Source organism: Peromyscus maniculatus, chromosome 1 (assembly GCF_049852395.1).
Source record: "Peromyscus maniculatus bairdii isolate BWxNUB_F1_BW_parent chromosome 1, HU_Pman_BW_mat_3.1, whole genome shotgun sequence".
Lineage (NCBI taxonomy): Eukaryota > Metazoa > Chordata > Mammalia > Rodentia > Cricetidae > Peromyscus > Peromyscus maniculatus.
The window spans coordinates 169,775,697-169,799,363 of NC_134852.1; the positions used below are offsets into that span (position 1 = coordinate 169,775,697).

The 23,667-nt window shown below is 42.0% G+C and overlaps 1 protein-coding gene across 4 annotated transcripts in view; it reads right to left on the reverse strand.

The window, feature by feature from the left end:
- The window catches only part of Pcsk5 (proprotein convertase subtilisin/kexin type 5), a 434,887-nt gene that overhangs the window by 364,500 nt on the left and 46,720 nt on the right, over window positions 1-23,667 (reverse strand). For all 4 annotated transcript variants that reach the window (XM_076560923.1, XM_076560919.1, XM_006995970.4 and 1 more), the window contains exon 2: window positions 23,077-23,181. In XM_076560923.1, coding sequence (XP_076417038.1) covers window positions 23,077-23,181 — 105 coding nt within the window. The remainder of the gene's footprint in view (window positions 1-23,076; window positions 23,182-23,667) is intronic.

The following is a 23,667-nucleotide window of genomic DNA, read 5'->3' on the forward strand; positions in this document are numbered from 1 at the left end:
TTTCGAAGTTTCAGAGCTTCCTCTGGTCGTTTTATTACTCATGCCCTTTTCCTCACAACCATGTTCCCCCCCATTTCCCTGATTATTAAAATTAGTTTCCTTCTCTGACAGCTTCTCTCAATGGCTTCCCCCACCCCACTTCCTTTCAAGGATTAACTGCCCACAGAGCTTCAGATTCTGCACTCAGTCAGAAGTCTCTCCACTATTGGCTGCCCTGACCTCTGGTGTTTCAGACTAATCCTATTCCCCCCAGTCTTTCATTTCCTCTTCAATTCCCCAGCTTGTTAAAATGCCAAGATTGTGCTGATTGATTCTCCTGACCTATGATTTAAGAAATGTGGGCAGAGGAAGACAGATTTCTATTTTATTTTTATTTTATAGCTGAAAAAAGACCCTGGATCAACATTATTTTCTCAACCCCCTTCACTGCCCAAATCTGCCTTACATACAGTAAGTGGTAAATACATCTCCTTCAAAGTGCAGGAGTGAGATTACAGCATGGACTAAAACCTTTCTCAATTATTTCGAAGCTAGGGATCACAATATCCACCCTAGAGGGCTTTAGACTGTTTGAATGAGTCAGTTCAAGTAAAGCACTTAGAACTACTACAGACCCACTGAACAGGCAAATCACATTGTCCTTCTCCATTCTTCTTATCTCCAGTACTCCGCTGCATGCAGCACAATGCTGTGTCCAGCTCCCAGCAAATGGTCTTTTCAGTTGACCAATCTGACACAAGACCAATTGAAGTGGACTTCATGAGTACGGTTAAGTGTCTTAGTTATGTTTCTATCATTGTAATAAGCACCATGACCAAAAGCAACTTGGGAAGCAAAGGGTTTATTTCAACTTACAGCTTATAACAAATCCATCATTAAGAGAAGTCAGAATAAGAACCTGGAGGCAAGAACGTAAACTGAGGCCAGGCAGGAATGGGAAATACTGCCTACAGGCTTGCTCCCCATGATTTGCCCAGTTTGCTTTCATATATACCCCAGGACCATTTGCCCAGACATGGCACTGCTCACAGTGGGCACCCCCCCCACACACACACATGAATTAATCAAGAAAAAGCCCTACAGACTTGCCTTCAGTCAATAGAAATGGAGACATTTTCTCAACTAAGGTTCTTTGTCCTCAGTAACTGTAGCTTGTGTTAACCAAAGTACCTACCAGGATCCTAAGTTTCACCTGCAAATATGTTACTGCCACAGCTACAGAGTTCTGTGTGTCCACACACACTGGGATATGTATTACTGAACAAGGGGTACTAACTAGGCAAGAAGTTAAGTGGGTTAGAGCAAATTATTCTAGGGAGGAAACATTAAATCCTATGTGTGGTTGATGAATGTTCAGTGACAGTCTCTTCTAATACGAGATATTCTGTATCATATGATGCCTGAACAAGTGTGATGAGATGCAAACTCATGAGCATGGGCCAAGCAACATTTTGTGGTATGACTCTGAGGGTCACTACCCTACCAGCCTGCCCCTCCTACTCTCGTCCCATATCCACACACCTAAATTCCATAATGACATGTGGCCACACAGTGCCATTCTGTCACAACTGATGCTTTTTCAGTCTTCTTCCAATGGTCTTGTGTCACCTTGGCTGTTTTATCTATTGACAAATTTCTGCTCCTTAGGAATTGCCAAACAGTTTCCTCTCCTCTAAGGTATCTTGTATTCTACACGTATACTATACTCGTCTACACTCGTTCTCAGTGTGCCCTCATGTTATGGGGTCCCTTCTTTCATGTATAGCAACAGCATGCCCAAACCATCAGCTTCCTGTCTACCTGCCCTGTGCTACCGGTCCCCTGGTTAGATTGCAAAGTAAATACTGAAGGTTGATTGGTTAAATGAATGAATAAATATAGCGTTCAAGTCTATAATATTTTAGCAAAAGTTAACCTCTGTAACCTTTGTACTACAATTTCTTACTAATGCTATTTTCATTTGCTATAGAAGAAAATTTTCGCTCACAGAGTTGAAACGCACACAGAGAGAACATGAATGAGTTATTCTACATCTAAATAAAAGGCCAGGCATGTTCTAGGAAAAAGTTCCACATTCATTATCCTGCTTGATCTTCAAAACAGTGCTACATACAGAAGCAAGAAGCCAAGCGGGTCTCGATGCAATGAATCTTCCCTCAGCAGACGCCTGTATCCTGAATGCACATTTTGGCCTTCAAGGTTCATGTCCTTCCTTTGAACCAGGCTGTCTCTAAGCTGTAGCCAATGGATGTTCTCTGGTACTCAGAAAACAGAATTTCTTCCATCTGTTGCTTACAGTTGGGCGGGATGGGTCAATCACTGTTCGGTATACAGAGTAAAGTGTTCCAATAAACCCGCTCTACCGATGAACTCTGTTCCAACTGGGTCAGGAGCTGCCAGAGGTCAGGTCCAGAATGCTGCAGGGAGTGGGTCAAAGGCTGAGTTCATTCCAGGCCTGCTTCAGGAGGCCTGCCAGTCATCATTTTTGAGCTGAGCCATTTTCCATATTTTAGACCCTGAGTCTCAATATTACTAAGGCATTGATTTTTGCCCAATCTTTTTGTATTTATAAAGCAGTTTTCATCTCATTTGACCACTTGACAAAATCCCAGCTAGACAGATACAATGGATGTCACTATTCCCAAGGAGTGACTGACTGCAGGCAAAGCGGGACAGGCCTGAGATGGGCACACTGGGGCTTGAAGTCATTGCCCCGATTTTGTTTTGTAATCCAGCACTCGGAGGGGAGGGGAGGACAGACTTAGCCACTCCTGAGCTCTTTGGTGGACCACTAAATGGAAACAGAATCTCTCAAAATAGAAATGCCTAGAACAAAAAGAGGTCTGCTGTCCACACTCTCTGAAAAGCAATGCTCTCTACACCTGTTTGACTGTTCCCATTAGGCAGCCACACTATTAAAACATTCTCATTTTTCCATTCCTTGCTAAACAGAAAATGCCAACAACACTGCCATAGATTCCAATAGAACCTTTTTAGTTGGAAAATACATATATTTATAACAATGAAAATTAGAAAACAAGAAGTGAGACAGTTTAGATCCCCTGAGGCAGATGCTAAGGAGCAGCCTAAGTAGGAGACTGTCCCCTCCATCTGTGGTCACGATGTCAGCTTTCCACAGAGAGGCAGGGGTATGCATTTCAGCAGACACCAACTCAAATCCTGAAATTCTAATTCTGTTAGGAAATATGTTGTTGCTGTTGTTTTCCTAGAGACAATTTCTGAGTCTCTGGGAGATCCACACACAAGTCATCAAGTGCAGGAAACTGAAGCTAGAGTCACTAATTTGCTATTTATTGTAACAACAGTGCCTGGTGTTTACACAGCACATTCCATTCTGTGATCTCCAAGAATGTTATGATCCTTTCCACTAAAACAGATGGAGAAACTAAGGCACACAGGACCACCCACACAGTCATCCCAAAGAGCCAAGAGCAGAAGCCATCTTACTCCCTGGCTGTCACCAATCCCTCTGTCAACACCAAATCCAGATTCATCTGATTCACCAGGCAGAGTATCAAGGCACTGAGCTTCACGCAGAGGCGGGCATTATCAATACCCTTGGTATGAAGGCTGGATCATCTGAATTGCAGCCCAAGAAGCAGGCCGATGGGTGGGTCCACAGCTGAGACTATAGCTCCCAACGACACCCTGGGAGAGTTTCCCCATCTGGAGCCTCAAGCGTCACCCTTGACATCTTACCCCTTAAGCTTTGATTTCTCCAAATTATAAATATTAGGAGCAGATATGATACTTTACATTATTATTGGTCTTTCAGAACTCGTGAGTCGAGTTTTTAAGCATCAGCATAAACATGCTGCAGAGGAGAGCTGGAAAGAAACGAGGACAGACAGCAGGGACACAGGCAAGAGGGTTCTGGCAAGAGCCAGGATTGATTTTGGAAACCCAGAAATGTTTACCTTCCTTTTTAATTGATCTTCACTGACTTGTCGACAACATTTCAATTTCTACAAAGTTCCTATCTTAAATCATACAGTAATTCTTTCATAAACCTCTCAGGTTTCCCAGAAGGTGAGTTTAAGACATTCTATTTGGTCCTTGAATTTTGAAATATTTCAAAGAAATACTTGAGTGATGTGTGATGAGACATTTGAAATTGGCACAGAGGTTGCCATGGGAGATTATCTGGGAGGTGACAAAGGGCTTGCCTGGGCTTTGGAATATAACCAATCAGGACTGCCTCACTAGCCACGAGGTTTACCTGCCCTATGGCCTGAGTGGGTTGCCTAACCTTCCAGCACCTCCATGGTTTATCTATAAAATGAGGGTAATAACACTTACCTACTCCATGGGTTATCAGGAGGATTAAGTCTGATAATATCCTGAAGGTTAAGTAAAGGCTAAGGCAGTGTACGTGCTCACACTGAGAATTATAAATGACACTGTGGTACAAAAATCCAAATGTCTATGAACCAGGAAGCAATAAACAGGGCCACTCAGACACACTCACTCATATTGCTATCAAACGGGGCTATTTGAATATAAAACACGCATGCAGGCAATTGTAAGAATGCCTAAAATGTTGGAGGCAATAGAGTGCAATGGTCACAAAAGAACAACCTAGAAAATTTAGTTACCGATCAACTATGCATTGAGTAAGTTGCCTTTTCTTAGGGTCTTTGTTTACCCATCCACACATTGGGAAGAGTAGTCAACAGAACCTACTTCTGACAGTGGCCAAGAGTTTTTTGTTTTTTGGGTTTTTTTTTTTTGTTTGTTTTTTTTTTTTTCTTCGAGACAGGGTTTCTCTGTGTAGCTCTGCGCCTTTCCTGGAACTCACTTGGTAGCCGAGGCTGGCCTCGAATTCACAGAGATCCGCCTGCCTCTGCCTCCCGAGTGCTGGGATTGAAGGCGTGCGCCACCACCGCCCGGCAAGAGCTTTAAACGTATTGAATGTTGGTTTCACATTCTCACGATAGCTATAGTTACTTGGAGTGGGGGTGGGTGACTCTGTAAAGCTCAGTTGGGCCTGACAATAACTTGTTCCTTGGCATTACTTTGAGTTCAAATGAATATAGCCAATCTATAGTAAATGTCTCTCCTTAGGGAGCGAGAGTGAGAGAGAAGGACAAGACACACTGGATTCGTATATAAAATGTACCATAACAGGGCTTGGTCAACAGTAAGTCTCCAGGAAGCACTCAGCATTTTCATCACATTTCAGTGATGGTGCTAGTGCCCAGCTCTGGTCAGCTCTCACTTAACTGAATTATGCTACAATATAAAACTAAAGTTGATTAAGCTAATTAAAATGATATCAGTTGTTAAAAGTAGCATAAGGTAACGGGAAGGCTGGTGACCATTTGTTTCTTGCCTATACCAGCATCTTTTTTCACTCTGGCTTTGCTTTCTTTCCAGTTTTCTGGGACTCCCCATACATAGTCCATGCCTTGCAAGGCTCTGTTTGGTGTTATTTTTTCTCTGATAACCCAAGGAATCACAAACCATGGCCAGTTGTTATGCCATCACCAAGTTGGTTCTGAATCCAAGTACAAATCTGGTATAGGGTAGATGAATCTGGTACAGTCTTGTATATTTGGGCTATTTTTGTCTGTCACATTTCTGTCTTTTGGTACTGTTGTCTTCTCAGTGTCACCAATGACCCATTGGTCTGTCAGTCATCTGCCTTTATTGCTACCTTCTATTGTTTGTCAGGAAGAAGCAAATGCCAACAGTAGCCTATTGTAGGGACAACACCAAGAACCTTGCTAAGTCATTAGCTTCCCTGCCTCCCGCTTCTTCTAAAGAAGGACTTTACAAAACCCTGTAAGTGTTCTAGGTTACGCAATGTCTGTGAATGACAGCCCATGCCTAGTAGATAGTAGAGAATGATAAAGACTAGTTTTCTCTTCAAATTATATGCCTAGTACCTATGAACCACAGTGTCTTTCATTTTGATGCAGTCAATGTTTCCTGAAGACCTGAAACATTTCCAGATCTTTTTAAAGACTTCAAACAGAAACAAATGTTTCATGATTCAGAAAGAATATCCAAACAGTGTTTCAAAGAGATGTGTGGGAAACCACCATGAAAGGACTTCAGTGTGCTGTCTCATAGTGCTCCTTTTTCCACCGCAAGCGCACCCAGCATACCTCCTCTCCACAGTTAAAGCTCCAGAGCTAAAGAAGAGGACCAATCTTCAGACCATGACCCCTGGGTACTGACTAGGTTGTCTGGTGGAGGTCTCCATGAAACATGCTCATATTTCTTTCCTGTGTGTGAAGTCTAAAGTTACTTGATCCACGTAGCCAAACTCCCATTTCTCTCCATTAGGAGTGGCATTCTGGAGAGCCACGCATTTTAAGTCTAATAAATTGTCATTGTAACAGTTGCAATTATGAGCAAATTTGATCTTGAAAGAAGCCACAGCACTGTAACTCAATAACTATGTACCAAGCTATCATCATAACAAGGATAAAGTACCTCTGTGTCTTTCTAGGCTCTTCATCAGTTTCCATAGTGCAGGGAATGAGGGGGGGGAGCTCCAAGGATGCACTTCCTCTCCCTCCCAGGATACTCATTCGCCAGCTTGGGTGCTTGTAAATTCATAAGCAGTGTGGAAGTGTACAAACACAAAGATAGATTATTGATGCTACTGAAGTGTTAAAGTGACTGATGAACCTAACATGAACATCAGCATACCTATAAAGAAAACAGTTTCCCTGGTGCTGCTCTAAGATGAGCACAGGGCCTACACAGGGGAAGAAACAGGCCTGTTTCTACCAGGAAATGCCTGGCATATTTTCATGATTGGCTTTCTATGTTTCTACGAACTGGTTAATCACATGTATAGCACCACTTATTAACATATTCAGAAGTCCCACGGTATCCATTTATATGAAGTTTATCACTACAACACCTTCCTGTACAAATGCTAAATGCAAATTATCTCTAAGAGCCTCCTCATCCTTGATCATTAGCTTAAAGTGGCAATGTCTGCTTTCAGAAATAAAGAGGAGAGGTACGATTTGGGGACTCATTGACACCACACACTAAAACTGGAGCTCCATTCTTTACTCATCTTGTGTTAAAACCACATACCCACCTTTCTTTCTTTTTAACAAGGTCTGATTATTTTGGATTACAAGATCAAAAGTTTGGGGACTTGATAAATACTTAACATCTTTCTCTGGGCTAAAAGAGTAAATGAACAGAACAAAGAGACTACTGCCTTCAACCCTGGTGTAAATGCATACGATAGGCAAGTACATATGGGGAGGGAAGCAGGGTGGAGGATGCACACACAGAGGTATGCATGTAAAGAATAAAGAAATCTATCACGCTGTCTGCTTCCATAGAAATACAAGAAGCAAGAGACAAGTCTTTGCCCAGAAGACACCTGGCAATGGCCTTTTGCACTTGCCAATGGTTTTCCAGCCAAAGCAAAACCACAATCTGATAATGAAAGTCACCCCTCCTTGGCCTTTCAACTAAAGCCTGCACCAACCAGACTTATGGCTAAGCTATTTGATCTGGTGTAACCATGGGCACATAGCAACACCATAAAATATTTATTGATGGTTGCTGTTTCTTCCACCCTCCCCTATCTCAATCCTCTTTTTCCTAATTGCATTTTTTCCTTTACCATCAAATCTTAGTACTTAGAGGACAAGGACAGATCATGCCTACTTTCAGCTAAGATGAGACTAGAAATTTAAAATATTTGTCTTGCCCAGGAAAGAAAACTGTGCTCTCTTTGGGCCAGCAAGATAGCTTAATGGGTAAAGGCACTTGCTGCCAAGCCTGACAACCTGAGTTCAGTCCCCAAGAACATGATGGAAAGAAGAAACCAACTCCCACAGGTTGTCCTTTGGCCTCCACATGCCCACAATAGAACACACACACAAATAATTAAATGTATAAAAATAAAAGAAAAATGTAGGCTCTAAGCCTAGTTGGGGGAAAAAAGTCCTCCATGATCAAAATATTTTAGATGATGAAATCATAGCAGTTAATGATATTTTTCAGGTCCCCAAGTCAAAATAGAAAAATGTAACACAGATTATCAACCTGCTTATAAGCTGCAAATTTCACAGTGAGAGAGACAGGCAGTAGCATGGTTTTCTCTAAATCATAGAATTTGTTCTCTTAGCCACAACTTGTATGAGGTAATAGATTTGAGAATTTATAAATAAACAGCAAAAGGTATATGGTGCAAATCCATGTAATAGCAGATTTAGGAACTAATGATGTTCAGGTTATAGCCGCTACACTCATAATCACCAAAATCTGTCTTTCAACTTGTGAATGTATTGTCAAGCTGTGGTACATCCATTACATACCACTACTCAGCAGAACAAGAAAAAAAATGAACAGACTTTGGATACATAATCTCCTGGATGAAATCTCCGACCTGATACACCAAATGCAAGAGCCCAGACTGAAAAGACTCCAGACAGCAAGGTTCCATTCATCCGCCATCCATAAATGGACAACTACAGGAATAGCACACAAATTAGAGTCACCTAGTGGTGTCGGTAAAGGTTGATGAGAAGCAGATATTCATCTGAGGAAATGGGGCATCATTTTTTTCTTCACCGTAGTGGCCATCACACAACTGAAAGCATTCGTCAAATTCCAATATAACATATCAAAGTAAATTTTATTGTATACAAATGAACCAAACCATCAAAAAAAAAAAAAGCCACTCTTACATTCACTACCAAATAGTGAACAAAAAGTTCAGACAGAGACTGGCTCTGTATGACAACAACTAAGTAGGCAGGGACCTGAAGGAATGTTTAATGTCTGTATTTGTCAGGAACATAAGCTTATCCAAACTCTGAGTGACTATACACACTTGAGTGTGAATTGCCAACAATGTAAATTTTGCATCAAAAGGAAAAATGTAAAAGCAGAAGTTGAGCTGTAGTTAGTGACCATGCATGCTAGTGAAATGGACTGATATCATCAATGTCCTTGGGCATGCCTATTTCTTCCTCTGTGTAGACCCTGTATTCATCTTTAGAACAGCACTAGAGAAGCATTTTTTCTTTATAGGTATGCTGATATGTATAGCGCTTGTTCAACTATGGATCTCATTCAGACATGACCCTAAACTTGAGCTCTGCTTACCCACTCATTATTAGAGAAAATTAACTCATTCAGAATGCTTGTGGTTCTCTGTCACTGAATTAACTCACCGTCCAGGTCCCAAAACCACCTACTAGGGAAAAGGTATTGCTAATTTTAATTTCCAATTATGTAATCCAATGTTCCCCAAAATCTAAGCTGTCCAGACATGAAACCAAGAGCAGCCAGCTCTATACACCGGTGACTCATCTTGTTATGCCCACATCTTGCTGTTCACAGGTGCCTTTGCCCTCTCAGGGCAATTCAGCAATCACAGGCTTGATGCCAGGCCAGACTCCTGACCCAGATCCTATTAGTTAGCGCTAGCTGCCTCCTAGGACTCAGGTCTATGGAATCTGAACGTCCTCTTCGGAAGGGATTGTGTGACAACAGGGTTACTTTTGTGCTTTCTAAAATCTACAATCCCCCACCACCACTACACACACACAGACACAGGAACCTAAAGATCAAATGTGGAAAATAATAGTTTTGGGGAAAGGTTTTACAAAGTATTGAATGAGTTTTTCTTTCTACTAAACAAAACAGAAAGAAGTCACTGTCAGAGGGGACTTTATTGCTGTATTGTGGGTACTTTTAGAAGCAGAAAACCAATCTAAAGGCCCATCATAGAATACATGGGAAAATAATTATGGTTATTCCATCATGTTCCTTTATAGTAATGATGTTTTCAAGGCACATTTCCTGAGAGAGGAATAAGAGACATCTACTGACTTACTGTTGTCATGGATACTGAGATTTGGAGAGTCCTTATTGTCAGCTGTGTTTCTCAGTATTTGGTCTATTTTTCTCTACCTTTAATCTTCAAATGATTTAGGTGTAAATTGAGGTTGCTGTATTTACCAAATAATAATACAAGGTGCTGAGTTAAAGTTGAATTTAAGATAAATGACAAATACTTTCACAAAAGTATGTTCTGTGTTATATTTGAGATAGGCCCAACTAAAAAAAATGTTATTGTCTTTGGTAGATATAAACTTGGAGTTATTTTACTTGAAAGCTTTCTAAATGTACATTAATTGGTGTTTTTGAGTTGTAGCTTCACAGTGTGGCAGTTTTGTACAGGGTGCAGACTGATGTTGAAGACCTGTTTCTGGCATCCTACCTGAACTTCTATAGTCAAGATGAGCTCAGTGTGAGAAGAGACTAGGTGGAGCCCTTACTTTAGCCACAGAATAGCCCAGTGTCTTATATAAGTTTTCCAAAATGGCAGAGGGAGGGAAGCAAAAAGGCAAATGGTTGGTTGATTCTAGGTCTGTTCTCTTGTTCCCGGAAGACTGTGGCTATCCCAATTGGTTGATTCTAGGTCTGTTCTCTTGTTCCCGGAAGACTGTGGCTATCCCAATTGGTTGATTCTAGGTCTGTTCTCTTGTTCCTGGAAGACTGTGGCTATCCCAACTGGTTGATTCTAGGTCTGTTCTCTTGTTCCCGGAAGACTGTGGCTATCCCAATGTTAAGAAAATCCCTCAAGAAGAATCCTTCCCCATCCTTTCCTGGCCATGATAGATGAGTTGAAGATTATCTCCTCATCCCCACTAATCCAAGGAGTAAGTCTGAAAAGCATGCCACATCTTAGGTGACATAACTAGAATATTTTATCTCTAGAACAAGATCTGCCTTTTTATCTGGAGACTTAAGGGTTTGGCCTGAGGACACAGTCTAGTTTCTTACCTGAGAAGGGCTTCAGAACTCATGGATGAAGATGCTTGCTCAGCTTTGCCAGTGGACTACCCAGAAAACCAACATAGCCAATACTAATTCTCATCTACCATAGTCACCCTTGTTTTTGTATTATTTTATTCTGGCCTCTTCTAGTCCCTCTACTGACTGAGCCACCACCTTCTAATATATTTCTAACTTGTAAATTACTGTGGTCAGATGTCTTAAAAATGTGTTCAATTGTTGGAGACTTCTAGAAATATTAAAATTTCCCAAAAATCACACTCTCCAAAATCTCCCAGGAACAAGAGAGTAGACCCAGAGTTGACCAATCATTGGTTGCTTTGCTTTCTCCTTGGCCATTCTGGAAAGTTGATGATATACAAGGCATTGGACTGGGTTTCCCCTAGTCTCTGCCACAAAAATCTCATCATTGGCTATAGAAAATCCAAGCAAGAAGCCAGAAATTAGTTATCAGCTTGGGTTTCTACACCAAGTAATGAAGATTCGTGTGGTGTCTTACCATTCTGAACTGCACTCCTCAAGAACTCCAGGAACATCACTAATTACTGCATCATTAGCATACTCTTGTATCACTGCAGATGATGACAAGCTGCAGGGCTTGCTGCTCTGTAAAAAGTACACAGCTGATAGGTGAAGTTTGCCTCTAGAGTCTATCTCCATCTTCAAACTCAATGGGTTAATTTCCAGTCTAAATGTAAAACCAGCTCATCTAGACAAGCATATCTACACATGGAGTTGAATATGATAACAAATATGCTAAAAAATATGGAAAAAAGTAGATGAAGGATCTTCAGAAATGAGGTAGAACAGGGAATATGAAAAACGCAATCCAGTGGTAACATTGACTGATAGAAAAATCACAAATGACACCCACTCAAGATGGTAATTAATGGTTTGAAATGAACATTAGGAAATAGCTCATCTACTCCTTAATTTTACAAATGAAGTAAGACCAATGAGAGGTGACATGCTAATAGCAGCTCTAAGATAGTAGTAAAGTGGAGAGCAGAATGCAGACTTCCAAAATGTAACCAGACTCCATTCCTTTCTACCAGTGTTTTTCCAATGACCGCATGTATGTCCACACTTGAAATGAAACAGTGCCCTGTATGCCATCAAAAGGTGATTTAAGAGAAAATTACAGCTCCCAGTTTTCCTACTGCCTCCATCTTCCTTTATAAACAACACAATAGCCCTCTTTTATCCTCATTCTACTAAAGGCTTCCACATGGCATGCAGTGTTCCAGGTCACTGGAATATCCTTGTTTATAAGAGACAAGGGACTCCTGTCTGCCTTGCATTTATACCATGGAAGCAAAAATTAAAAAAAAAATAAAAAAAAGAGAGAGAGAGAGAGAGAGAAACAATACAGTGCTGGGGATGTCTTTCTATATGCTGTAAATGTGTGTTGCTCTGATTTGGTTGATAAATAAAATGCCTATTGGCCAGTAGTGAGGCAGGAAGTAGCATATAGGTAGGATAAGCAGAGAGGAGAATTCTGGGAACAGGAAGGCTGAGTCACGAGTCTCCAGCCAGACACAGAGGAAGCAAGATGTGAAGGCAGAAATGAGAAAAGGTACTAAGCCACGTGGCTAAACATAAATAAGAATTGTGGGTTTAAATGTAAGAGCCAGTCAGTGGTAGGCCTGAGCTAATGGCTGAGCAGTTTTAATTAATATAAGCCTCTGTGTGTTTACTTGGGTCCAAGCAGCCACAGGGTGGTGGGAGCTGGGAAGAGCCAGGAAAACTTCAGCTACAATATAGTTTTATATCTAGGTAGATATACAAAAGACATTAACATGCTGAAGCCAGAGAGTGAGATTAAGGATCTACTTCAACAATGTTTATGAGGAAAATCATCCAAAGTAAATAACATATACTTTGAACATGAAGAATGAGAACTTGAGTGTGGTGACATATGCCTGAAATCACAACACTTGGGAGGGAGAGACAGAAAGATTGGGAGTTCAAGACCATCCTTCTCTACATGGGGTTCAAGGAGGCCAACCCGGAATACAAGAGACACCTTCTATTAGTTCTAGGTGTGGTGACACACGCCTTTAATTCCAGTACTGGGGAGGCAGAGGAATGTAGATCTCTATGAATTCAAGGCTAGCTTGATCAACATAGTAAGCTTCAGGCCCACCAAGGCTCCATAAGTGCAACACTGTCTCAATAAACAAAATAAAACAAAACAAAAGAGGAACAAGGGAGGAGGAGGGGGTGGAGGAGGAGGAAGAGGAGGAGAAGGAGGAGAAGGAGAAGGAGGAGGAGGAGAATGAGAATAAGAAGAAGAAGAAGAAGAGGAGGAGGAGGAGGAGGAGGAGGAGGAGGAGGAAGAGTCATACACCATGCAAAAACCAATGAAAACATGCATTAGGCGTGGAGAACAGGGGAAAGAGTTTTAAGTACTGAAAGAGGGGAAGTGACAGAGAAAGATGAGGTTCAGTGTGATATGCACAAAGAAAGTTTAAAGGATTAGGAAGAAACCTGGTCACAGCAGCCTTGGAGGATGATTTTTAAGAAGTGGGATTTTATTTGAAGGTCAATGGAAAGTCACTGGAAAGCTCAATCACAGTTATATGTTTGGCAGTGGACTGCCTGAGAATGACTGTGGACAATCAAAAGCAGAAGCTGAGGTGATGGTGGTGAACCAGGCCAAGGACGGTGTGGGATGAAACATGCCGGTGTCAGTGCAGAGGAGGAAGGCACACAGAGTCACAGCTCCAAGATAAAGTGTACTGGCACAGCAAAGCACGTTACTGAATGATTCAAAAGCGGAGTACAGAAAGGACACTCAAGAATGATTGCTGTACTGTTGTCTTTGGTAACTACATTGATCATGTACCAGTCACAACAAAGGAAAAAAATTTGTGGTCCATAGTGATAGATAAAAATGTACAGTTCTGTACATGCCATTTTGTGCTTTTGATAGTTATTAGTCACTTGAATAAAGATGTTCAGTGAATGTATTATTTAAAGTTAACTGACAATCTCAGCATAAAGATGAGAGAAAACAGTGCTGACTGAACCCTGGCCTCTCCAAAGTTTACATGAGGGCAACGAAGCAAATCAACACTAAGACCCATCAACAAATTCTAACTACTGCCTTAGTCCCAACCTTTTCCTTCCTTGTAAATGACACCCATCCAAGCCAGAAATTGAGCAGTCCTTCCTCACTGTCTCTTTTTTCCTTCTTTCTTCTCATGGAACCTTCTAGAAAGATCTTGTTAGTGAAGAACAAAAAGAAGGAAGAATGCTAAGGAATACAGTCACAGAACATATGGCAAATCTCAAAAAGGAGCAAATGATGGGACATGGTGTCACATGAAAGGCAGGGAATTTTTTTTAAAAGAAAAAATATAGAGTGTGAGAAGATAAACATTATTTTATTTATATTTTCAGCTATATTCTATACATAACTATAGTCATAAACAGACAAGTCATTTTTAATTCTATCAGAATATATCTCACTTTTTTTGCAGATTATTTGTAAACTTTGCAAATGTTCTCATAGATCTTTTACTATACATATGTACAGACATATCATCATTTAGTATTTTGCTGTAAGGATTTAACTTACATTTTTATCTTTTCTTACATGTAGAACTCATGCTATTCTATGTGACCACAGGACTTAAGGACACGCCTGAGCAATGCTGGCACTTCAAACACGAGGATTTGATAGAAGCTAAGAGCTCACCCTTCAAAGATAGAGTGGAAATTCAAAGGTTCTTTGTGCCCTGTCACACTGTCTCTTTTTGTACTGTAGGAATTGGGTGACCTTTGAGAAATCTGTGCACAGAAACAAAATTCAGATGCACTTAATACACGGTGGTAAATGCATGATTGGAGTGGTTTCTCTCTATGGCCAGACGATTGGAGTGGCTCTGGGTATGAAGTGGTGTGGGGCTTTTCTGGGCTGTATCCATGCATCCCTTATTTGCTTCTTTCTGCTTTTATGATTTGTCTTAGATTTCAACAAAACAGTTACAATCAAAATTCTTTTCTTAATCCCAATGAAAAAATGTCAGAGTTTTATTATTTTACCTTTTAGATCCAATGCTTATTTATGTTTTAGACCTTTTAAGATGGTTTGGGTTTTTAAAGATGGTTTGTTGACCCTCCAGCCCAGCCAGGGCTACATAGTGATATCTTGCTTTTAAACCATGATGTTTCTAACATCTTAGAAATATTTTATTCACTATGGAAAAAAAACAGGTTTTACAGCTCGTTACTTTCCTTCACATAGCTGAGGAGATTGTGCAACCTTTCCTCACTGAATCTGTCTTATTCTTAATAGCCACCACTTCTTTTCCTTTTCATCTTTATGCTTTTGAATTTTCTATCCACTCTGCGTCTGTTAAGCGTTCTTCCAGGGTACTAAGAGGTCTTAGCGCAAAGCTAGCGGATGGCTGGAAGAAACACAGACGAGTTGCCCACCTCTTTCCGCTAAGGGCCCTGAGTGACCTGCTGACTGCCTACATACTCCCAGGAGACATTAGTTCTGTAGACACACCTCAGCACAAGAATGTCTGCTTAGCCTGTGCAGGGTCCTGGGTTTGATCTCCAAAACTATAAGTAATTTCAGTTGAAGCCCTAAAATACAGAGGGAAACCACGTTTGAGTCGCACTGTGGAGGAGAGTTGGAACAAAGCAACCCCAAAAAGGCCAGGAACCATCATTTGTGCTTTTTTCCATGAATCCTAAGAGCCAACCTGTGGGGTCACGGGTCAAGACAACCCTCCAATCTGCTCTCTTTGGCTCACAGAAACAGTTAATAATTTTGAATGCCTTGTCCACATTTAATTCAGGGAAATGCTATTAAAGGGGAATTACATGTGCTTTTGGCCTGGCAGCAAGGGTGGGTGTACCCAGCTGCAGCTGCACAGCGGTTCCTTCCCAATTGCAAGAGTGGCTCTAACTCAGCTGTGTGGCCAGAGATTGGCTTCCGTGCCTTCTCACATCTTGTTACCTGTACTCATATCATAAGCATTGCATTTACGACCTTTCAAACGAAATCTCTATCCCCAAGCACCCTTTTATAAATATTTGGCAGCCTTGCCCAAATGGCTGAGCAATCTTTTTAATTCATTCCTGCCTATCAGGGATTCTGGCTGTGAGCTCAACCTCCCCATCAACTATCCACAAAACGTACAATTTGACCCTCTGTGTTCTGTCTGTCAAGACATCTGGGAAACCTGGAAGCAAGACAGGAAGGGAGGGAGCAAGACAGGAAGGAGGGAGGTGGGGAACACAGTGAACTCCGCACCCACCACGCTCCTCACATCCCTCTCGCTCTGCTGGAGATTTCCTTACCACAAATGTATCAGGTGGCGCAAACGTATGGCTGCCATGCTCCTCTCAGGAGAATGTGCTGTTTCAAAGACTCAGAAAAGCTTTCAACAGCTAAAGACAGGGGTTCCTAGCATGATTACATTTCATAGCTGGTAAAATGGGGATACAGCACAAAGCCTCAAACAAGAGATAACTCCTCAAATCCTCTCTGCTCTCACACCATCCATATCCTCTTTGCTCAACGACAGCTCCACGCCCCCACTGCTTCTCCAAGCGTTCTGAAGGGGGTTAGTAACGCTTTCATTCACCGGTGCAGAGCGATGGTTAGAGGAGACTGTGAAACAACACAGAGCCTCAGGTCCCTATCCCAAGACAGCACAGCCGCTCGGGCCTTGTGGAAATATGAGGCCAAAGCCACTAACTACAGCACATCCCAGATCACTCCAGAGCTGAGTGAGCACAAATCTAGGCGATGTTCTGAGACTCATAAAATCAGCCTACAGAAGAAAAGTCAAACTATTATGTCATTATCACATTTAAAATAGAAAGTAGAACACTGGCCACACACACACACACACACACACACACACACACACACACACACACGCACACACACACACAAACATACACACACCCACACCACACATACCCCACACCACAACACCCCCACACACACACCCCACATCACACACACCCCTCCACAGAGAGAGAGAGAGACAGAGAGAGAGGGGGGCCTGTGCAGCAGGCACTAGAACTCAGAGTAAGACTACTTGTTTAAGATGCACCAGCCCAGATGGAAAATTCACTTCTGATAAAAAAACAAAACAAAAACCACTGCAGTTTCTGAGCCTGACCTCAGGTGTATGGGGATACCTACTACTCCTTGCAGGTTTCTTTATCTTCAAAGTCCCCTGGTAGATCAAGTATGTGGACAGCTTATTGCATGCATTTGATCTATTGGGGGATTCTTCCCAGGTCCAGAATAGAGCTAACTGACGTGCTTGTGGCCTCCATGGTTCACTTAAAGATCAAATGACAGTGAAAGAGTTTTCTGGAATTATAAAATGAATGTGTGGTGAAATGGGAATTGGCAGATACAAAGTTGATGTGTGCAATTTTTCCATAATGTGTAGAGAGATACAGCTGTCAATCTGAAGTAAAAAATAAATAAAAATAAAAAAAGGAGAGCACACATCTGAAACCCAAATCAGGAGAAAAGGCAGCAAGCTGGAACACAACGGAACTTGCATTTTCCTTCTTCCACTGGTTTATCTTTTGTCTCTTTCTGCCTCCCATCTTCCAGCCCCCTCACTGTTAGACAATGCTTGAATGCTTAGTTCTTATCAGAGGAAATGGCTCATGTACAAATGTAGCAAACGGGGCAGTTTGCCTATGACTTCAAGCCTGGAACTTAAGCCTGGGCCACACTGACCTGGAGATAATTTTTTTCTGCAGCGGAATAAGCCAAGGGTTCACATATTCATGGAGTTGTTGCATCACTACTGACGTACTCTTCATGATTCAGGAAGGTACAAGTAGGTACAGTGCGTAGAAATGAAAGTAAGCAGATTAAACCTAACAAATTCAATCTCTTCAAACACAGAAGCATTTTGCCTTATTTCGTGTGCACTTGGTTACCACACTCCAACAGTTCTGGAAACACTCTCTTAAGGGGAGCAGTGGAAGGTGCGCCAGGATCGCACAGGAAAGAGACAGGAGTGAAAGCAAGATGACTATTTCTGAACAGTCCTTCATGAGACATGCATCCATACATGTGATGAGGGAAGCATTGCCGCATGACTCGGGAAGGAAGAGCTCCTTCTTCTCACCCTAGTCTGTAGTGCAGACTGTGTCTGTCCTGGATTCAGATAAAAATCCAACCTGTAAGAGATCTAAAGATGAGAAAAGAACCAGAAAAAGAAAATACAAAAGATAGAGAGGCAGAACCTTCCAGATAAGATCTAATATGAAGAAAGAAAGCTGTTCTCGCGCAATTAGTCATACATAGAGTATGAGGACCTAATTTAAGGGCAGTTTATGGTTGAGGTTTTTTTTTTTTTTTTTTTTTTTTTTTGGTCTTGTTTTTCTGTAACTCAGTAAGCCCTACATCTCTAATTGAAAACTTGTGACTTAAGTTTTTCTGTTTTTTGATAAGGAAAAGAAAAATGAAAGGAAGTTATCTTCCCTGCTCACTTGTTCCAGTCTACACATGCCTGGACAACAGAAGGACAAGCATGGTGCCACTACATCATGCCCTGTAGATGGTGCCCCCTGTACCATTCTACTTCTCCCTACTTTCGTTCTTGAGATCGCTCCGTGAACCCAGAGCTCGCTGTTTTGACCAGACTTGCTGGCCAGAGAGTCCCTGGGCTCAGCTATCTCTACCCACCCCAGGACTGGGGTTTCAGACCCTATACTTGGTTTTTATTTAGGGACCAGGGATCTGAATGCAGGTTCTCATAACTTTGAACTATGGCTGGCAAAGATGGATACACAGATCAATTAATAAACTCTCAGAAGGGCTGGAGAGGTGGTTGCACATTTAAGTGTTGGTACATCACCTGCAGAGGACCCAATTTGGTTCCCAGTACCCATGTAGGGTAGCTCACAACCACCTGTAACATCAGCTACAGGGTGTCCAACACCCTCTCTGCACTCTGGGCACCTGCACAGACCTCCAGATGAATACATATACACATAATTTAAAAATTAAATATTTAAAAAGAAAAAAGCTCTGAGAGCGCGGGAGTAGCCTATTGTTTTAGAAGAGTTTGGTTCTCTGAAGAAAGGTTGATCGCTCAAAAAAAAAGGCATGATTGGCTTAGGATATCATGTGGGTAAAGTCATGAAGACATGGCCAGGAAGTCTAGCCAAAATAAAGAAAGCTCTGGATTCAAGATACTATCTCAAAAACTGAGGAAGGAAGGAAGGAAGGAAGGAAGGAAGGAAGGAAGGAAGGAAGGGAGGGAGGGAGGGAGGGAGGGAGGGAGGGAGGGAGGGAGGGAGGAAGGAAGGAAGGAAGGAAGGAAGGAAGGAAGGAAGGAAGGAAGGAAGGAAGGAAGGAAGGAAGGAAGACACTCTGCTTTGGCCTTTGGATTCTACACACCCAAGCAGAGTTAAGCATGCCTTCACACATGTGTGTATAACACACACACACACACACACACACACACACACACACACACACATTAGCACACGCACACAGACACAGAAGAATGGAGGACTTACTGTCCCTCTGCCATCAAATGCGCCAGCCCTTCCTGTCCAGCTGTGTTATGATTATCCTAGTGCTCTCCTCTCAGAAGTCTGTGAACCCCTGTCATTTAAAATGATAATCACAACGGAATGTTGACTACGGGAATCAAGGCTATTCTTGCTCTCATGGCTCATGTGCCCCGGCTGACCACACAACTTTCTTAGAGAGGTTTATTCTCACCAGGCTGCTGCTTTGGCTTTCCTTCTTTGGAACCCTCTAAGTAAAGTCATAAGTAGCCATGCAATTTAGCCAGTCTACTTGGTGTGTGTGTCCCCTGCAATTCAACCTGCTATTTTCTCTTTCTTGAGAAGGTGGTAGTTAAAAGTAACATGAAGTTAACATTGCCAATGTCATAAAGCCACTTCCCATGGTCCAATCCCACAGATGTGACTCTGCTCTGGCATGCCAAGCACTCACCAGACTTTAAGGAGTGACTGGCATGCCAAGCACTCACCAGACTTTAAGGAGTGACTGGCATGCCAGAGCATTCATTCTGTACTTTCATGGGGCTAACTCAGAATGAAGAGTGTAAATGCACATGGAAATTTATGTAGTGCTATGGCTTGGGTGTGGTTTATTCCAAAAGGTTCATGAACTGAAAGCCTGGTCGCTAATGGGATATTCAAGGGGTGAGGGATTTGTGGGAGAGGTTAGTAAGTCCCACGAGAGTGTTATTTTAAAAGAGCCTGCCTGTCTTTCTCACTGGCTTCCTGTCTTGCCATGTAAAATCTCTCATACACACTCTCCACACTCTCATCATCATGCCATCAATACGGTAACACAATCATGGGAACCCTTACCAGAGATGATACTGTGCTGTTTATTTGGCCTTCAAAACCATGTGCTAAGTAAACTTCTTTTCATATTATTTGGCCTCAAGTATTTTGTTATAGCAACAAAAAAACCCAGGATAGCTAAAACAATCCTGTACAATAAAGTAACCTCTGGAGGCATCCTGATCCCTGACTTCAAGTTATCAGGATTTATAGAAGTTTGAAGTAAAGGAATGTATTTGTAACTCACTTCTGAAAATGCCCATGTGTATGTGTGTGAATGTGCTTGTGTGGAGACAAATAAGAAGAGAAGGGGAATCTGGAAAGCTCTTTCTACACCTTCATTCTAAATAAAAAGTTTGGTGAGTTCTGTTAACTTTGGAGAGAGAAGAAAAAAATGCTAATTGCGCCTAAGCTTGTTGAGGGGATTGGAGGAGGAAAACAATACCTTCTGTCTCCTTTTCTCCCAAACCCCAACACTGAGAAGTATCATCCTTTCTGGAGGGTCTCTGAAAGTTGCTCTAGGAGACACCAACAGGTACCCCAGAGCCTAACATGGGGCTGGAGACACTAGGGGGCTCCAGAAATAGCCGATGAATCAGTGGGCCACAGAAATACAATGGAAAGGGTGGGGAACCCCACCTTTGTGGTTATCTGAGTGGCAGTGACCAGGAGAACTGCAAGGGTGGAGATTAAGGCGTAGCCCTACTCTTGGGTACTCCTTTTATTGAGGAAGAGTAGAAAGGCACAGCTGCCTCTGGGCTGGCCTAATTAGTCTTGCACCCCTGGACTAGGTGAGGAGGGTGGTGCTCAGGTACCGGATGTCCCAGGATCCAAGGTTTCTCCTGGCTCATATGCCAGCTATTTCACGAACAGAGATAAGATAAAAGAAAACCAAGATGCCTAAGATAACATTAAGGATGGGAAGAGCTCCTTACATGGTAAATTGTTCCTTGGGTAGACAAAGTCTCATCACATTCCCTTCCTAACTCTCAAACCAACTTTTCCAACGCATGTGGATTTGCACCTGAGGCTTAAAAGAAAAAGAGTGTACTAATTGCCAAAATTCAAGACAGTTGTTTAACGGATGAAAAACCTGTGACTTTTGAAACATAGCAAACTCAAACTGTCCCAACATATTACTTTTTCAGAAAAAAATTAGTCTAAATAGAAATAAATATGTATACATTATCTAGGCCACTGAGTGACCCTATGCCACACAGAAGGAGGAGCCTGAAAGACATGTCCATTCTCTAACTACTGAGATATAATTTCAGTCATAAATACTGTGCCATAATATTCCAGGGAAAAATTAAACAGTGTAGCGATTTAATAAAAATAGTCCCCATAGACTCATAGGGAGTGGCACTATTAGGAGGTGTGATTTTATTGGAGTAGGTGTGGCCTTGTTGAAGGAAGTGTGTCACTGTGGAGGTGGGCTTTGGGGTTTCAAATGATCAAGCCAGGCCCAGTGTCACTCTCTCTCCCTCTCTTCCTGCTGCCTGTAACATAAATCTTAAAAGGTCTTATTAATAAAAACAAACCCAGAGCCAGGTATTGGGGTGAATGCTGAAACAGATCAAAGAAACAGAACCAGCTACAGCTAACCTCACCTTGCCAATTCTTCAGCTGATCTCATTTCCTCAAACCGGAAGCCTCTGTGTCCTCATCTGAATGGATCTCAGATGAATTGCTGCTCAAAAGCCTAAAAGCTTAACCAGGCTCTAGTTCCTGGTCCTCACACCTTATATACCTTTCTGCTTCCTGCCATCACTTCCTGGGATTAAAGATGTGTGTCACCATGTCTGGCTGTTTCCAGTGTGGCTTTGAACTCACCGAGATCCAGACAGATCTCTGCCTCCTGAATGCTAGGATTAAAGTTGTGTGTGCCACCATTTTCTGACCTCTATATCTAGTGGCTGTTCTGTTCTCTGATCCCAGATAAGTTTATTAGGATGCACAATATATTGGGGAACACAATATCACCACAGCTGCCAGCCTATCTGGATGTAGAATTATCAGCTACTTCTCCAGCATTATGTCTGCCTGCATGCTCCCATGGTTCCCACCATGATGATAAGGGACTAAACCTCTGAAACTGTAAGCCAGCTCCAACTAAATTTTTTCTTTTGTAAGAGTTGCCATGGTCATGGTGTCTCTTCACAGCCACAAAAACTTTGATTAAGACACAGAGTAAACCATGGCCCATTGCAGAAGGCAAGACTCCAAACCACAGACTGGATTGCACAAAAATTCATATAAGAGCATCTTTAACAAGAATTTTCCAAAGCCTCTAGCTGAGGCTGCTATGCTTGCTAGTAGGGACCTGTTTGCCAGTCTGCTTGAGAATGAGTTCTATGGCAAACCAAAGTCACAATGGAGGGGAAGAGGCAAAATAACTTAACCACTGAATTATAAACCATGAACCCACAGAGGACCTAAGGTAAGTTGGCACAGCTCCTTCTGTTTCTCTGTTACTTAGCACGTCTGAGAGAGCTAATTCTATGAGGTCAGTCCCTTCCTCCAACTTATTTAATAAACACAGCTATTTAATTTGATGTCAGTGTCTTAGTTGTCTCCTCATACCCATGGAGCTAACAGGACCTCAAGCTGCATGCATTTGAGAGATGGCATGTTCTTCTTCCTTTAGACACGTTCAATTGACCTGTCTTCTCAAGCTGCAGCCTCTCTCAATTCTACATAAAAGTTCATATCTATGGCTACCCCTGAGCTGCTCCACACCTGGGATGACAGTGGCATGTCAATCAAAATCAAGCCATTGAGTGTTGTTGCCCGAGAGCAGATACTGTACCAAAGGATACTATGACAGATCTAGAAACAGGAGCCTCATGCTTGGTCACTGGCTCCTCATGTTATCACCAATGAAAAATGCAGAAGCATCCCTTCTTGGTCCCCATCCAACTGGTTTTTTCTTACCTTTGGTTCCATTGAAATGAAACTGTGGGTTCCTCGGCTCGAGAGAACGGACCTTTTAATGGTCCTGCTATGGTAGAAGTGATAGTAGTCCTTCAGTGCACCAATCTGCAGGGACAGGTGGGAGGAAAAGCACAGGGGGAACATGTTAATGTCTGAAGACAGCCTGTTTCCTTGTTTTTCATCCAAATAAGAACACAAAGCAAAAAGGTCCATAAATTATGCAGCTGCCTGATATACTTAAATGTCACTTGAACCTTGTGGTCACTTTTCAAAAGAAGGACATCCGATATGAAATATGAGTGTCCTTCAGGCAGTGACTGCAGAACTAAAGATTCTATTGGGGGCAGTGAGCTTCTCCATATCGCCTGTTTAATGTTTAATTTATATGCAGCATTTTAAGTAATGCTATAGCAATCTATATCCAAATGTGGGAAAGAGGGAAAAGTCAAATAGCTCTCTGGTTAATAAAAACACATTGCATTCTGTTTGCTGTGAGAAATAGACAATGAAGGATGCCGACAGGTTATTTATACAGTTAATTTGAAACATGTCTAAAGCAGATGATCATTCACAAAGATAGCAGCACTACTT